Source organism: Panthera uncia, chromosome D1 (genome assembly GCF_023721935.1).
Source record: "Panthera uncia isolate 11264 chromosome D1, Puncia_PCG_1.0, whole genome shotgun sequence".
NCBI classification, from domain to species: Eukaryota; Metazoa; Chordata; class Mammalia; order Carnivora; family Felidae; genus Panthera; species Panthera uncia.
In genome coordinates, this window is record NC_064808.1 from 13205554 (window position 1) to 13223945 (window position 18392).

Below are 18392 nucleotides of genomic sequence, written 5' to 3' on the forward strand. Positions count from 1 at the left end.
TTTCAGTGTTTAATAACAGTAATAACTGCAGCCTTTAAAGAGACTTTTACGAGTTCCAGAACTTCAAGTTGTTTGACAGATACGAGATCAATTAATTAATATAAAAATTCTAAGTGTTGGTGCGGTATTTAGCCAATCACAGAGTTGACTGAGCCACAGTGCAGGGAGATTAAGCATCTCTCATGAGGCCACATGGCTCGCAGGTGCTGGAGCCGTAATTTAAATCTGGCCCATCTTGGCAGGACTGTATTTTTTATCCATGACACTATATTACGCTGTGTTTGGTGGACAAAGTCTAGACCCACCAGAATGGAGAGGCGAAAGGCAGGGCTGGGACCCATCTTGAGCCAAGAAGTTCCAAGGGCGCAATATCGAAGGAGGCATTCACTTTCTGGATTATGCAGCACAGAATCACCCCTGAGAGTGAGTGAATGCCTCTTAAATTTTGTACCTGAGGAGTCTCACTCACCTTACCTTAGTAGTCCTGACCCTGATGAAAGGAAAGAATGAAAACATAGCAGCGATCACCCACAAGTAACTCAATAATTCTAATGAATACCATTTCTCTAAACAACGTGGTACAGTCCTGGGGACTAAAGACTTAAGAATATAATATCATATCCATAGCATTTTCATGATTATAGTTATAAAACCATAACTAATAAACAATCCGAATAAAATTGTTAGGTAATTTTACCAATATTATTTAATTATGACGAATAAGGAAGCAAACCCTAAAAATTTTGAACAGTTGCTTAATGTCACACAGATAATAAATCACGCAGTCAGGATTCAAACGTAAGCCCAGTAAAAAAAATAGGCAATGACTTGTAATCACAAAACCTATGTGCACATGATCAAATTATCAATCGCTGGTAAGTTGCGATGTTCTTGCCTTCAAGAGAAGTGAGTTTAGAAACTGTTGCTTGAAGTGTTTTGTGAGGAACAATAGAGACAGTGGAAATACAAGTAGCACACAGAATCGTTTCTCCCCCTGCCCACTCACATACCCTCAGGTAATGAACACACTTCACGCCATCTCTACTTTCCCGGGGTTCACCGCTTGGCTGTTTCTCAATCTCTATCTACACTCCCAGGCAACTTTTCCCAAATAACCGCGCCCCGCCCCCTGCTCTTTCCACCTTGTTCCACTCTTAATGTTCCCCACTTAGTATCTTACCAAAAGGTATTTGTTGCATTCCCCTATGTGTGATAAAATATTCCTTTTTGGGGGTAATTTGCCTAATAATGTGAAATGTATAATAAGAAAATGTATGATCAGGATCAACAAGTGTTGTAGGGTAACGACAGTGTTCAAGCAGGCAGTTGAAAATATACGAGGAAGACAAAGTCTGATAGAGTACTATTGAATGGTGGTGGAGAATAATCATAGAGAACAATAGGACTGTCAAGGAATGAAATGAAAAGTGGGACCAAATGGCAAAGCTGGAGATCTGTCTTCAGTGATCGCCAATTTTTCCACTGTCTGTGCTGAGTAGGGCATAGTTTGGTTTATCCTGGGCTGTATTCACAAAGTATATGGAAGAATCCTCAAGGACATTTGAAGGGAGTGTATACAGTGATAATCCATAGGACCTAAACTGAGAAAGTGAGAAATACACAAATAGTAACATTATTAAATTAGAAACAATTACAACGGTTAAGAAAATCAATATAGATATCCTAATGCAATTTAGAAAACAGGTATTGATCTGTTAAGGTAAACTAAAAGTAGAAGCTAAATTTGCCCCTTTCACAGATGCAACACAAAGAAAAACCACCAGAAGAAAACCTAACTGAACTGATAGAATTTGTTCTCTTGGACTTTGCTGATGTTCCCCATCTCCGGTGGCTTCTATTTGGATTGTTCTCGGTCATCTATATTGCTATCGTGATGAGTAATGGCATCATATTTCTAATAACAAAATTGGATACTGCACTTCATGTTCCTATGTACTATTTCCTTGGCAATTTTTCCTTTTTAGAAATCTGCTATGTGTCAGTTACTCTCCCCAGAATGCTTATGAACCTCTGGACCCAAAGAAGAACAATTTCATTAGTTGCCTGTGCCACACAGATGTGCTGTATTCTTGTGTTGGGAGCCACGGAGTGTTTCCTGCTGACAGTGATGGCCTATGACCGCTACGTGGCCATCTGTAACCTTCTGCACTACCCTCTAGTCATGAACCATAAGATCTGTATCCAGCTGGTGGCTGGCTCCTGGATCAGTGGAATTCCAGTCCAGATAGGGCAAACGTTCCAGATTTTCTCTCTGTCCTTTTGTGGCTCCAATTTAATTGACCACTTCTTCTGTGACATCCCCCCAATCCTCAAGCTTGCTTGTGGGGACACATCTGTGAGTGAAATGTTGGTCTACATAGTTGCTATGTTGATTGTCACCATTCCCTTTCTGTTGATACTTATCTCCTATAGCAAAATCATCTCCACAGTCCTTCAATTGCCATCAGCCACAAGTCGGGCCAAAGCCTTCTCCACCTGTTCTACTCGTCTTATTGTCGTGGCATTGTTCTTTGGATCAGCCATTATCACTTACTTAAGACCCAAACACAGTCACTCAGCAAGAATTGACAAAGTACTTTCTCTTTTCTACACAATTGTGACTCCCATGTTTAATCCCATGATATACAGTCTAAGGAACAAGGATGTCATCATGGCATTGAGAAGATTGCTTTGTAAATAATTCACTTATTAAAAATGTTATACTTGTAGGAATCAATTTCTTATATATTGGTACTGAATTTTCAACAGATATTTATATCAAACTGTAATATTTGTCTATACGGTGGTAGCTTTTTTCCAAATTAAAAATTACTTGTAATGTGTAATGCATCAAATCATAATGCATGTATGTGTTATCAAATAAAAAATCATTCTATTGGTAATTTTATAGTTTTATTGTGTTTTATTTTCCTCTCTTAGTAAGAACTCTTGACAAAGATTGATATCATAGACTTAACTGTAATATAGACACAGTTATATCACTTTTTGGAACCCATGTCATTCATCTATATAGAATTATAGCAGTCATTTTAAGAACCAGGTTGATAATGAACATTTATATATATATATATATATATATATACACACACACACACACACACACACACACACACACACACACACAGAGAGGGAGAGAGCAACGACTCTACAAGAAATAATTTCTTAAGGAAAAAGAGCACCTTTCACTGAAAATATAGTTTTATAAATGATTTTGGTGCACTAATACCAGTCAATAGTAAGCATGATATATACTAATATCAGATTAAATATATGTATATAGTATAGTCCTATGATTTGACAAAAGTGAATATTATTATTAAAACATTTGCTTCTAATTAAAAGAGGGGAGAAAGTCATAAGAATGTATTTTTAATATACTTTTCTAGAGATGATAGTGTGATGGGAAAATTAGGGAAATGGAAATAAAGTTTCACAAAATATATGTACTATAAAAACACAGACATTGCACATATAACTAGTATACCACATACACACAGACCCTGCAAATGATCAATAAAAATATGATAACCAGTGTCAACTGTGGATATCTCAGAGAAAAATATTCTATCATTTTCTCCTTCGTTTTACTGACTGTTACAGTTTATTGCAATAAGTTTGTGTTGTTTGTGTAATCATGAAAATTGCATATGTATTCATAAATATGTATTTATTGTGTATCAAGATAATCATTATGATCAGTTGCTTGTGTTGTTTCTCTGTTTGTACTTATACAAATAACTTTATTGATTTTCAATATTTATGCCTATCTAATAAATCCTTTGTAAATGTAGGCAACGGATCTCTAAGGAACCATTACCTGTCAGAAATGCTTCCTTCTGATGAAAAAATATGTGATGAAGCTTGCACCTTCTTAGCCCATAAGTCAAAAAGTCTGTTCTACTCACTTGCATATGAACATGTCAAAACTATAAAAATATAATAGAAATGAAATGGCAATTTAAAAAAATAGAAACACAGTATCAACAATAAAAAATAATCCCAGGAAAATTTCCAAGCAGAAATCAGATAATTCCTGAAGCTATTATACACAGAATGGAATGAGACAGCTATAAAAAATTCCCTTCATTTTCATTGTCCCTCCTGCCTAATAGAGAAAAAAAAAAGTTTAGATAGAAGAGATAACTAACAAGAGGAAAAACATGTAAACCTGTTAACATGCCTAATAGATGTCAATTCATCTAACTTTTATAGAATGGGAAATAAGAGATATGTTCTTGGAGCACCGTGATTATTTTTAGCTAGAAAATGATGTTCTAGGGGCACCTGGGTGGCTCAGTCGGTTGAGCCTCCGACTTCGGCTCAGGTCATGATCTCACGGTTCATGAGTTCGAGCCCCGCGTCGGGCTCTGTGCTGACAGCTCAGAGCCTGGAGCCTGCTTCAGATTCTGTTGTCTCCCTCTCTCTCCCTGCCCCTCCCCCGTTCATGCTTTGTCTGTCTCTATCTCAAAAATAAATAAACATTAAAAAAAGAAAGAAAGAAAGAAAAAAAAGAAAATGACGTTCTACACTCCACCCCCAATATCTGTGAAAAGTATTAACAATCATATTTTCACATATGAGTCAAGAATCAGTAGAAAAGGAATCATGGCAAATAATAGAGCCACCAAACAGACACCTTTCATTCCGTGATGTATTCCCACAAGCCAGCTTGCTCAATGTGGGGATGTCACCGAAGAAGCGGTTGATTTGATTAGAGCCCAAGAGGAGCAGCCAGAACACCTGGCATGTCTGCCCTATCTCGACTGAAATCCCACCAAGCCAGGCACCAACAGCCAGCTGGAAGCACCTGGCGCACAGCTAGAGGGTAATGCAGAGGTTACAAAGGGACACAGAGCCGTCATAAGCCATCACTGCCAGAAGAAATGCCTCTGTGCCTCCCAGAACAAGGAAGAAGCACATTTGAGCGGCACAACCCAACAAAGAGATGTTTCTATCCTGAGTACAATGATTAACCAGGATCCTGGGGAGAGTGGCAGACACATAACAGATCCCAGAGAGGAAATATTTGCAAGAAAAAATACATGAGTGTCTGAAGAACACAGTCTACCCTCGCAATCATTATGATAAGACCATTTCCTGTTAAGATGAATAGGTAGATGAGAAAGAAAATTCCAAATGGAAGTTCCTGGAAGTTTGGAAGGTCGGAAAAGCCCAGGAGAACAAATGCCGTGACTGAAGATAAATTGCCTTCTCCTCTTTGGTCTCCAGGTAACACCTGTGAAAATAAGGTCTTGTTTAGTTTTCGTCGTTTTTTTGTTTTTTTTTTTTTTTGTTTTTTTTGTTTTTTTTGTTTTTTTTGTAGTAGATATGACTTTCCTTGTAAAATGGTATGAGGAAATCATTTTAAGAAGAGTTTGTGAGGGGGGATGCCTGGGTGGCTCCGTTGGTTGGGCGTCCGACTTCGGCTCAGGTCATGATCCCCCAGTTCATGGGTTCGAGCCCTGCGTCGGGCTCTGTGCTGACAGCTCAGAGCCTCGAGCCTGCTTTGGATTTTGTGCCTCCCACTCTCTCTCTACCCCTCCCCTGCTTGCACTCTCAAAAATAAACAAACATTAAAAAAAAATTTTAAAGAAGAATTTGTGAGGGATTGGTATTATTATTATCATTACTACTACTACTATTATTATTTTATTATTTTTTTTAATTTGGTAGAGTTCAGTGAAGCCATCTGGTCTCTAGTTTTTTGTGCGTGTAGTGGTATTCAAACTGCTAATCCAGTTACTTTAATCATTATAGGTCTGTTTAAATGTTACATTTTATTTTGTGTGTCACCTGGGGTGTTAACTCTTTCTAGAAAGGCTTCCCTCTGTTTCGTCTGTGCCTAATTGGTTGCTATAAGTTGTTCATACCGTCGGTTGTAATTATTTTCCTTTCTTTAGGATTCGTCATGAGCACAAAAATACAGTTTTTAATTATTGTCTTTAACTTTTTTTTAGTTTATTTATTTATTTGGAGAGAGACAGAGACAGCATGAGCAGGGGAGGGGTACAGAGAGAGAAAGAGAGAGGGAGAATCCCAAGCAGACTCCACGCTGTCCGCACAGAGCCCAATGCGGGCCTTGATCTTACAAAACCTGAGCAGAAACCAAGAGTTGATTACTTAACCCACTGAGCCACTCAGGCACCCCTAATTATTGTTTTTAGCCTGTTGTCTTAAAAATTTGTCCCTAAAATATTTGAAAAGGAAGATAGAAAAAAATATATAAATTTGTACTATGTTATACAGTTATCTATGCAATCACTCTACTAGGGCATCTGTTAGATGTTTGCGAATTTGTGTCACTCTATGGAAATCTGTGCCATTGATTTTTGACAAAAATGCAAATGATTTTCAGCGGAAAAAAAAAGGTTTGTTTTAACAACACTGGAACAGTTGAACAAACATCTAAAGTACTCGCACCTCAAGTTCATACCTTCTACAATCATTTATTCAAAATGGACCATATACTTAAATGTAGAATGCTAAACTATATAATTATTATAATAAAATATAAGATAAAATCTTTGTGATCTGGGGTTAAGCAAGAGATCTTAAATATGTCATAAAAAAAAAACAGAACCCATTAAAAAAAAAGTTTGTAAATCAGACTTCTCTGAGATTGACATGTCCAGAGAACTAAAACACAAGCCAAAGATGGAAAGACTTGCACATCACACTTCCAAAAAGAAAAAAAAAAAGGATTGAGAATATACAAAGACCTCCCAAAACTCAATAGTAAGACAAGAAACAGCCTAATTAACAAATGTGCAAAAATTTGAATATATATTTTGCTAAAAGGGATATACAGAACTCAAATAATCATGCAAAAGGTGCTCACCATCCTTAGCCACTATTAAAATGCATCCTAGGGGTGCCTGCTCTCTCTCCCTCTCTCTCTCCCCCTCTCTCAAAAGTAAAATGAAATTAGATTAAAATTAAAATGCAAGCTAAAACCACAATAAGATTATGCTACACATATATTTTAATGGCTGGAATTGAAATAAAAATATAACTCAAAATTGGTGAATAAATATATAATCCTTGAAAATACGAGCTTTATTTTCTTGATGTTTCTTTATTTTTGAGAGAGAGAGAACATGAGTGGGAGAGGGACAGAGAGAGAGAGGGAGGCACAGAATCTGAAGCAGGTTCCAGATTTTGAGCTGTTAGCAAAGAGCCTGACACAGGGCTCGAACCCACAAACCATGAAATCATGACCTGAGCCACAGTCAGACACTTAAAAAAACTGAGCCATCCAGGAGCCCCAGATAAGAGCTTTTCAATGCATAGGACTTGATGTTTCCAAAGTCTGTTTTCCATCCCTCTATTCATTAATATTCATAAACATATGAATCTACTGCTTCCTTTAGGTGGACCTAATACTCCTTCCAATGTATTTTGTGAATGTGTGTCTATATGTGTTTGTTTGTTGCGGGTGTTATAAAACTTTTTCTCTTGTTTTATAATTACTGCACTGAGAGGAGCCACAATGAAGATATCCTTGGCTGAGAACCGGATGATGTAACTCAGAATTTTAGGTTTTGACAATGGAGGGGAGTTAATGATAGTTAGTCTTAGCTCGTCCCATGGCAGTACCTAGAGAAATATCTTCTAGCTTCTCTTCCAGTTTGGAAAAGGGGTGTCTTATGACTAAATTTGACATAAGGGATTATGCCTGGAAATTCTGCATGGAGTTTTCAGTTTGCAAGTCTAAAAAGGAGTGAGTGCTTACTTCCAGCCCCCTGCCCATCTTCTGCAGTGTGGGAGGAGGTGATGCGGCCTACTTAGCTAACTTGAACATGGAGATGGGAGATTCACACTGCAGGTGACATAATGGTCCCCACAGACCTTGACTTCTTACTTCTGAATTTTTATTTTTATTTTTTTAAGTTTATTATTTATTTTGAGAGAGAGAGAGAGGCAGAGAGAGACAGAGAATTCCAAGCAGGCTCTACACTGAGAGCTTAAGGGCTTGAACTCACAAACCATGAGATCATGACCTGATCTGAAGTCGGGCGCTTAACTCTGTGAGCCACCCAGGCGCCCCTTATGCTTGAATCTTTATTAGAACATCTTAGTTTATAAGCAATATGTAATTTACTTTATGTAATTTAATAATTATAATTTATAATTTAATAATTTAATATTACATATTTAAATAAAATTATATTTATATAAATAAATATTTAAATGAATAAAAATATTTAAATATTTATATAAATAAACGTTTAAATATAAATATTTATATATTTATATAAATAATACTTGAATACAATTATTAAATATTAACGATTTAATAATTTATGTAAATTTCTGATCGTACAATGCTTATATTTCTTAACGATGACAAAAAAAGTAAGAGACATAGAGAATTTAAAGAAAGAGTAATGTGGCCAGATATGCTTCTGGTTATTGTACCAAATTCCTTGAGTGGCAGGCAGAATGGTTTAGTTCAATTAGAAAGTGACATGGGAAAGGAACTGATCCCAAGGGCAAAGAATGAGTCCTCCTTAAAGAGCACTAGGTGTTGTGACAGTAGACATATTTTAGCAAGTGGTTGACTTCGGTTTCAAATAAAAGTAAATTACCTGCCAAAACTACAGTTCTCATTCTCTCTCTTTCAGTCAATAAAGGTAAGCATTATATTTAACCTCAATCCAAACAGGTAAGCATGAATTTTTGTCTGATACTAAGTTCAGTTTTACTAACAATTGTATTTTCGGGGCATCAGCAAACACTGATTTAAGAAAATTTAAAAAGGAATCTTTTTTTGTTATTGCTACTGTAGTTTAATTACAAAATATTGATGCCGATAGTCTGTTTGCTTTTCTGACTTTCGTTATTGTAATAGAAAAGAAAATGCAAAGTGCTTTGTAACATAATGGACAAATATACCAGAGATTATTGACATTCTATTATCATCAACATAATCATCACTGTTACCATCTTGGATGCCAACATGTAAAACTACTGTGTGTTAAGCATGTATTTAAGTAGTTTGAATGCATTAAACCTGGAAATCATATCCCCTGAAAATTTAATTATACATAACTAAGGAACGAGATAGTGAATGGACCTTATGGAAATGGGTTTGCATCCTACTGATACCAAAGGTATTCTTTGCTTGTTAAGAGTTAGGTTCCATGATAAATGAATCTGAAGATGCTACAGAGATATCGGCATGTTTTCACTTTTATCTTTAGAGACTTCTAAAGGAAAAAGCCTTCTGAACTGCATTCACCAAATTCTGATTATTTATTTCTTACCTCCCATTTGATTTTATAACTTGTTCTGCATATAAGCATTACATACATTGTAATGATAATTGTAATTGATATCACGAACTCTATTAAAAAAAAAAAGAGTCATTATTTTAGTGGGAAGACCAGAGAAAGAAACAGAAAACGTCTGAATTAAAAACAAAGTTGGCTAGGGGGCTCCTGGGTGGCTCAGTTGGTTCAGTGTCCAACCTTGGCTCAGGTCATGATCTCACGATTCGTGGGTTCAAGCCCCATGTCAGGCTCTGTGCTGACAGCTCAGAGCCTGGAGCCTGCTTCTGATTCTGTGTCTTCCTCTCTCTCTTTCTCTGCCCCTCCCCTGCTCATTCATTCAACAAACAATTTAAATAACTGTTCAAATATTGGATTGGATTTTATGTTGACTGAAACAGGTGAATAAAATATGATTTGTGGTTAAAGGTGTGTAGGATGGCATAGTGAAGACAAACACACACACACACACACACACACACACACACAAACCCTGGCTGTGTCATCTTGTATGCCACCTAACAGCTACTAATTTCTGACCATCTTACAGACTGTCAGGTTTTGCATGGACTATTGTTCCTGCCCCATTTCTGCCTACATTTTTGTACTGACATTTTGACTATTGTCCATATTCAATACCCTTAGAGTATGGTTATAGGTATGTATTTTCTTTGCAACGAGTTAGTCTCTATTGGCTTTCAAATTAGTTAACTCATTATATGGAAGTTATCTAGGACACATTGAAAACAATGAAACAATTTGCTATTTCTACAAGACTGAATGAAAAGAGTATAATTCACACACGCACACACACACACACACACACACACCACAGAAAACATGCTCAATCTATATATACCAGGAGGGAGAGAGGCAGGGGAAGTCTGCAATTTGGGTAAGAACCCATACTTACACCGGAGAGACTATTCCAAAGAAACAACCAATTTGACTCCTTTGCAATTTATTCAAGAAGTTAGTAAATCACATTTTTGGGAAAAAATATGCTATGCATTTCATAGAAAAATGTATAGAATATCAAAACAAGCTTATAATCTAGTTATACAAATGACAAAAGTACATAATAAAGATAAGAAATTCATCCCAATACACTCATGTGCATGAACACAGACACATATGTGTGCAAGGAAAATACAAGATGGATTAAATGGAATCAGCAGAATAATTGCAATTATTGAGGATATGGGTAATTTAGAGAGATCTCAGAGATGAGTTTTGACCGATATTTCTTTTATATGGGAAATGTGTGAGGGGTATACATTGTAATTGGGATTGCTTTTTTGAACAAAAATGCCTCTGAGTATTTCTGAACACATAGACCATTTTAGACCTCCTTTTCTCTCCACTGCAAAATATGAAAAAAAAAATATGACTGCTTATTTCATGGATCTTACACCGAAACACGCATTTTCAAAGATTGAATAACACCCCATAATATTTAGCGGTCAGCTCATCAATTTTGTCTTATAGTAAAACAGCTGAAAGTTAAACCCACAAAAACCCACTACTTTGAAAAATGAACTACATTCATTCATAAAACCTATTCAGGTGACTTACAAGATATTGACTTGTGAAGTGAAATTAATTTTGAAATTGATATTCACAGAAAACAGATTTGAGAGGAAAACACAATAGAGTGAAAGCATGAAATCATTGTCAGGATTGAAGATAAATTCAGATTTTGCAATTTCGAATGTTCAGATGGAGAGCAAAATTACAATGACATATCTTCAGAAACAAAAAAAATATGATAATTCATAGCAGAAAAAAAAAGACTAGGGGGATTTTTCTTCTTACAAATACATTTATTTAATAATAATGAAAAATACACCTCACCACACTTTTAGAGCGCTGGAAGTTATAGATTTGTTTTAATAGGTAACTGGGAAACTTGGGAAGCATGCCATCCTCTTTGTGTATCAGAAGAAAACAAGAGCCAAAGGCATCGGAGTGACCTGCACTTCTGATTAAATCATTCCCACAGATGAAGTGTGAAGAGGTGAAAGCAGATGATAATACTTCCACCATAAAGCAATTTGTGCTCTTGGGATTTTCTGACCTTCCAAACCTCCAACGGTTACTATTTGGAGTGTTCTCCACCATTTACGTTATTATCTTAATTGGAAATAGCCTCGTAATAACAATAACCAGGCTTGACAAGGCACTACAGAAACCCATGTATTTTTTCCTGGCGCATCTTTCCTCGTTGGAAATCTGTTACGTGTCCGTCACTCTCCCTAGGATTCTGGTGAACCTTTGGACTCAGGATAGAAGCATTTCTATGCTGGGCTGTGCCTCCCAGATGTGCTTCTTCCTCGCGTTGGGAGCCACTGAGTGTTTCCTCCTGGCAGTAATGGCCTATGACCGCTACGAGGCCATTTGTAACCCTCTGCACTACCCTCTAGTCATGAACCAGAAGATGTGTATCCAACTGGCTGTTGGCTCCTGGATTGGTGGAGTCCCAGTCCAGATAGGACAAACATGTCAGATTTTCTCTCTGCATTTCTGTAATTCTAACCAAATCAACCACTTCTTCTGCGACATACCCCCCATCCTCCAGCTAGCCTGTGGGGACCTCTTTGTACATGAGATATCGGTCTATGTAGTAGCTGTGTTGTTTGTCGCACTTCCTTTTGTGTTGATACTTGTCTCTTACAGCAAAATCATTTCCACCATTCTCAAGTTGCCAACCACCAGGGGACGGGCCAAAGCTTTTTCCACCTGTTCTTCCCACCTGCTGGTCGTGTTTTTATTCTTTGGATCCGCTACCATTACCTACTTAAGGCCCAAGTCCAATCATTCTGCAGGAACTGACAGACTGCTCTCTCTTTTCTATACCACAGTGACGCCAATGTTTAATCCCCTGATATACAGTCTTAGGAACAAGGATGTGACTGCAGCCCTGAGAAAACTATTACTTAAAAAAATGGTGTGATGAGTTTAGCTGTCCACGTTTTAGCCGCTCGCCACACGGGTATCAGGGAAACATTTCAAATCTCTACGCTCCCTTTAAGGAATTAACCACTTCAGCTTATGATATACTTCTAGATGCAATAAGTTGTATCCAGCCTACAATTTATTGTGCTTGGACACATACCAGGCAAATTAATCTGTCTTCAGTGCTCCAAGCCTAAAGAGTAATCCCAACTCAGGAATAAAATAGTAATGTGCACCACAGATTTCATATGAAATTAGAACATAAATGAAATTCATATAAAATAGAATTCCATCTTTCAAGATTTTTCACTTGATTACGCTAAACAATGTATGAGATTATTTACCTAAATAATTTCTTCAATCTTCACACTTGTATTTGTTAACATTCTTTGATTCTAGAGGTGCCTGGGTGGCTTAGTTGGTTATAAGTGCCCAACTCTTGATTTTGGTTCAGGTTGTAATCTCATGGTCATGAGCTTGAGCCCTGAGTCTGGCTCCGTGCTGAGAATGGAGCCTGCTTAAGAGTTTCTCTCTTTCTCTGCCCCTCTTCCACGTGAGTGCTCACTGTCTCTCTCTCTCTCTCTCTCTCTCTCTCTCTCTCTCTCTCTCACAAAAAAAAATAATAAAAGTTAAACAACAATAATGAAAAACTTTCTTTGATTCTATAGTCAGAGACTGGAAATGGCACGTAAACAATAAATGTTGAATGAGTGAATCTACTAAGTGAATAGGTGAATTAATATGGTTATGATATACCTCAGATTTTTGGCCAAATAAGAGCTTTCAGAGCATCAGCGAACATTGAAAGCATATTTATTTAACCTACTATGCAACAACGTGGAGTCACTCCGATCATAATACCAAAAGAAAATCTTACATTCAGTTCACTTTCTTCCTAGTAACTTCCAGCCAGAAGTTATTGCACATATTTCTTAATGTATATTTACTTTTTAAGAGAGACAGAGTGCAAGTGGGGGAGGGGCAGAGAGAAAGGGAGACACAGAATCTGAAGCAGCTTCCAGGCCCCACCCTGTCAGCTCAGAGCCCAACTCAGGGCTTGAACCCACAAACCGTGAGATCATGACCTGAGCCAAATTCAGGTGCTTAACCAACTGAGCCACCCAGGCACCCCTGAACATATTTCTATGTTTAACTCAATAATTTTGGCCTCAAAGTAATTTGCTTTTAATTTTTTTCATTTATTCTTTAATAGAACTCTGAACCGCTACTCCTATGCCAATTCATATTTTAAAAGTAAAGTGTCTATGGGGTGCCTGGGTGGCTTAGTCCGTTGGTTCAGTCAGTTAAGAGTCCGACTTCGTCTCAGGTCGTGAGCTCACAGTTCATAAGTTCGGTTGAGCAACCAGCTTCAGCTCAGGTCATGATCTCGCAGTCCGTGAGTTCGAGCCCCGCGTCGGGCTCTGTGCTGACCGCTCAGAGCCTGGAGCCTGCTTCAGATTCTGTGTCTCCCTCTTTCTCTGCCTCTCCCCTGCTCTCTCTCTCTCTCCCTCTCTCTCTCTCAAAAATAAATAAGCGTTAAAAATTTTTAAAGAAAATAAAATATCCATGAGTTTGAAAGTGAAGGAATGTGTTACAGGTTATTTCAGATTTATGCAAAGTCCTTACAGTAGCATTTACCTTAGTGTGCCTATTCTTTTATGCCTTCAACCCTTTCTAAAATGTTGGAAATTTTTAAACCTTTGAACTGGTTTTATCAAGGAAAGGGATCACCTGTCAATAGAACCACAAATGCCTGTCTCCCAATCCCAGATCTCAAGCCAGTCACTGGCATGAAGAGATCGTTGAGTGTATCTGTCTCTGAGACTTCTGTTAGTAGTTCTTTGACAATTATTATGTTCAGTAGTTTTAGCTGTAATTGTACATATACTTATAAAACAATATTAGCTCCCGTTCTTTATTTTTTAATGTGTTTATTTATTTTTGAGAGAGAGAGACAGCATGAGCAGGGGAGGGGTAGAGGAGGGGCAGAGGATCCGAAGCAGGCTCTGTACTGATAGCAGTGAGTCCGATGCAGGGCTCAAACTTATGAACCATGAGATCATGACCTGAGCCAAGTAGGACACTCAACCGACACAGCCACCCAGGTGCCCCTTGCCTCTTTTTTAGATGGCTATATTTTATGTCATTAACCTTTTACATCTTCTACAATCTAACATAATGTACTACCTTTATTTATTTAGGCATTTTATCCATGAAGTATATGTGTTTATATCCCTCCCCATTAATGTTTTATATACCAATTTTTATATGGTTATGATAAAGCCCATGATGGTGATAATTATGGTGATGATAGTGATGATAAAGATACGAGTGGTGGTGTTTTCTGTTTCTGACATTTAGTAAAGCTCGAATCACAATATGATGGAAATAGTGTTATCCCAAGAGTTCAGACAACTAAATTTTAATCTTTGCTTTACCCATATCTTGAGCAATTCATTTAGCTACTTTTTCATTACATTAAAGAACAGCAATTCAACTGAGTACATCTTAAAGTTATTATTGGCTTTTGTCAGTAATTCATGAATTGGGTAGTATCCAATTCAACAGGTAGGAAGGAGCTCCAAAGAGCTACACAAGGCAAGGGGACTTTATAGGCAGGAAGAAGCAGGAACAAGGAAGTTATGCTAGGCAAAAATTGAATTGGTTACGGCAAAATTACTTTCCTTATAAGGCATGGAGGGATATATCAGGCAGATTACCAAGCTTGATTACCTTGATTGAGTGGTTTTAGATTACATTTTTGGGAAAGCCAAAACTGGAGCTAAGTTTTCATTTGGTGATGTGGGGCTTAACATAAGCGACTCTATTTTGGGCCTGTTGTCTTGTCTTTAACAATTCACAATAAATAAAATGGGAAAAACACACTATTTTCTATTAACTCCCAGGATTATTATAAGGATCAATATATACCTGGCATGGAGAAGCATTTGGAAGAGTTTAAAGCACCAAAAATGGTAGTGTTGGCTGTTTTTCTCAGGGAAATCACTAGCTGTGTTGTATTTTATATTCAAATACATAGAGATAATCAATATACGGCTATTTTTGAGGGAATGGGATATTCCACAATATGAATTACTTAGGGAATAAAACCTATTTATCTACAAATTAGAATTATTTTCCTGTTACTTTATTTATGCTCAGTTTTTAAAAATGTGTTACTTAATTCCTTGCTCATCTAAACAAGGATTTTGGAACAGAGCTAAATATACATTAACACTCGAATGAAATATAACATTTCTATCATTATGAACTCAGTGTCAATTAAGAATTGTATGATTATGACTTCCTTAACACTTTTACAAAATTCCTTGAAACCTTTGTTTTTTCTCTTTTTGTATCCCTTGACTTCCCAGTCTGTTAATTCACAATGAGACAGACTCTGGAAATTACTACGTGGATTCGTTTAATTATATATGATATCCCTTATGGTTAATATAATTGAGGCTGATTGAAATTTATGAGCCACAAACTATATTTAGCTTATCAAATTGATAATCTGACCTTACACATAATTCTCTGACTAACCCATGATTGTTAGTGAGGGCTCCACACATTTTTTTGATATAAAGACCAAGAAGTTATTCTCATGCACCTTCCTTTTTTTTCCTGATTTTTATATTATACCAGTCTTCTAGATAGTGCCATTTTCTGACTTCTGGCCACTCAACATATGGGGAATGCAGTATATAACTTGGTGTGCCATTTGCTAAAGATTTACATTGTTATGTCAAAATAGGTGTCAGTATATACATCATCAAGAATATGTATATTTAATGAGAAAGGAAACATGCACATTCCTGTCTAAACTTGTATTGGATGAGTGTTACTATTTGTAGAAGATTGCCTCTTTCCAAGGGCTATTTACACATTGTTTTCTCAACAAAGTGACAACTTTGACATAATGTTCCTCTGAAGAAAACACTATTAAAAAATAAGCAGAGAGACACCCGGGTGGCTCAGTCAGTTAAGCAACTGACTCTTGGTTTCGGCACAGATCATAGTCTCATGGTTCATGGGATTGAGCCCCACATCGGACTCTGCGCTGACAATGCAAAGCCTGCTTAGTATTCTTTCTCCCACTCTCTCTGCCCCTTCCCCTCCTCCGCTCATGTGCGTGCACGCACACACACACACACACACACACACACACATTCTCTCTCTCTCTCTCTCTCTCTCTCTCTCTCTCTCTCTCAAAATAAAGAACTTTGAAAAATAAGAATAGTTACCTATAGGAATGTAGTAGTTATATTTTACAAAAGCTTATTTTATCAAGGGATGGTATGACATACGAAAAATATGTGCCTTTACAGGATATATAAAAGATTTTAACATACTGCTTTCAGTCACAAAGTACTACGTGGCCTATTTTCTCTAGTGACTTCTAGAGGCTAAGCATACTACTTGGCTGGCCAATGGCCAGAAAGGAAACAAGTTCTTCAGTCCTGAAACATCAGAGAACTGAATTCTGTTAATAGTCTAATAGAGCAAGGAAATGGAGTACTCACAAGAGCTCCGGAAAGAAGTGCAGCCCTGCCCATACCTTGATTTTTGCTCATTGAGACCCATGTAGCACCTACGATCCACGGAGCTCTAAGATAATAAGTGTGTGTTATTAGGGGCACCCGGGTGGTTCAGTCAGTTAAGCATCTGACTTCATCTCAGGTCATGATCTCCAAGACCCACATCAGGCTCTCTGCTGGCCATGCAGAGACCACTTGGGATCCTCTTTCTTGATCTTTCTCAGCCCCTCCGCCACTTGTGTTTTCTCTCAAAAATAAATAAGCATTAAAAAAAATAAAAGTGAGTTATTACAAGTCAACCCATTTGTGACAATTTATTACAATAGCAATAGAAAACGAATACGGAGATTCACATATAACATGGGAGATGTTGTAGCCTGCCTCAGAACATACTGAAGTAAATCTTCTATCCTATAACCAATGTAACTACAGAGTTTGAGGACTTTACACGCTCAACCTCCCAGCCCCCTTCCAGCTAAGTATGAGTGGATGACTCCATGTTGACTGAGGTGATAAATGTAGATCTCAGCTAGTGGCTCTATCTTTTGCTTTCATTTTCTTTCCTTCCTGAAAGGTTGCAGACATCATATCTAAGAATGGAAAATCAGGAAGATGAGAGAAACAGGGCTTTCTGATATCATGTTAAAAGCCCTGGACTATTTCCCCCATTCCCCAGAAATTTTGATGTGTGAAGCAGATAAATATGTTTTATTGTATATGCCTAAATACAACCCTAAAGGAGAATACACCTACAATATTAATGTTTCGCAATGTCTGGCGGTGAATAGTACCTCTTTCATTTATTCTCGGCTTGTGCAGAAGTCCTTTTTGTGGTAGGCAATGTTTCTCAGAAATGCAAATTCTTGGTACTTTTAATGAGTGTGATAAGATTGAACACTTTGGGTGTTTACAGGATGCTTTTCTTCACTTCACGTGTATTTAAGACATCTTGTGTTGTACGGACTTCTGTAGATATAGAAGGTTGGGAATACAAACACATTTTATTAGTACTTGGCAAAAATTTAATACATGCCAAGTATCAATAGGAGAGTAGCAAAAAAAAAAAAAAGTCTAAGAGTGACCCATTGAGATTTCAAAGAAAAGATGTGTGTATTTCTCTAGGTATGGCTCTTCCAATTAAATCATATGCCAGACATTGGATGGTTTGGAAGCAGTTCCTTCACAAATCTGTCACATTAAAAGAAATATATTTCACTGTGTCTAATATCAACTTTGCTCCACTCCTGGATGATTTTGGCATTAGAAAAACATTGCTAAATCTGTGGATTTTACAGATATTCTTTATTCCTTGGCTTCCAAAGAATATGATGTCTTCACCATTATTTGAAAGAGTATCCCAAAGTAAGGAAAACTATTTCAAGATCTTATGATTAATAGTACCTCTATCAGGGGCACCTGGGTGGCTCAGTCGGTTAAGCGTCCGACTTCAGCTCAGGTCATGATCTTGCAGTTCATGAGTTCGAGCCCCGCGTCAGGCTCTATGCTGACAGCTCGAAGCCTGGAGCCTGCTTCAGATTCTATGTCTCCCTCTCTCTCTGCCCCTCCCCCACTCACACTCCTTCTCTCTCTCTCTGCCTCTCTCTCT

At 37.4% G+C, this 18392-nt stretch overlaps 2 protein-coding genes and 1 pseudogene across 2 annotated transcripts; 2 read left to right on the forward strand and 1 right to left on the reverse strand.

Moving 5' to 3' along the window:
* The first annotated feature begins 1744 nt into the window (after window positions 1-1744).
* Window positions 1745-2701, forward strand: LOC125916121 (olfactory receptor 10AG1-like). Its single transcript, XM_049622290.1, has one exon. The coding sequence runs from the start codon at window positions 1760-1762 to the stop codon at window positions 2699-2701; it is 942 nt and encodes a 313-aa protein (XP_049478247.1). The 5' UTR covers window positions 1745-1759.
* A 1882-nt stretch (window positions 2702-4583) lies between these two features.
* LOC125911463 (olfactory receptor 10AG1-like) lies at window positions 4584-7771 on the reverse strand (annotated as a pseudogene).
* Window positions 7772-11274: 3503 nt separating this feature from the next.
* Window positions 11275-12243, forward strand: LOC125916132 (olfactory receptor 10AG1-like). The gene has a single exon (XM_049622301.1). It carries the CDS (start codon window positions 11293-11295, stop codon window positions 12241-12243), a length of 951 nt encoding a protein of 316 aa, XP_049478258.1. The 5' UTR covers window positions 11275-11292.
* Window positions 12244-18392: the final 6149 nt, after the last annotated feature.

Coding starts and splice junctions, on each gene's coding strand:
- LOC125916121 (XM_049622290.1), top strand. CDS start 1,760: ATGCAACACAAAGAAAAACCACCAGAAGAAAACCTAACTGAACTGATA.
- LOC125916132 (XM_049622301.1), top strand. CDS start 11,293: ATGAAGTGTGAAGAGGTGAAAGCAGATGATAATACTTCCACCATAAAG.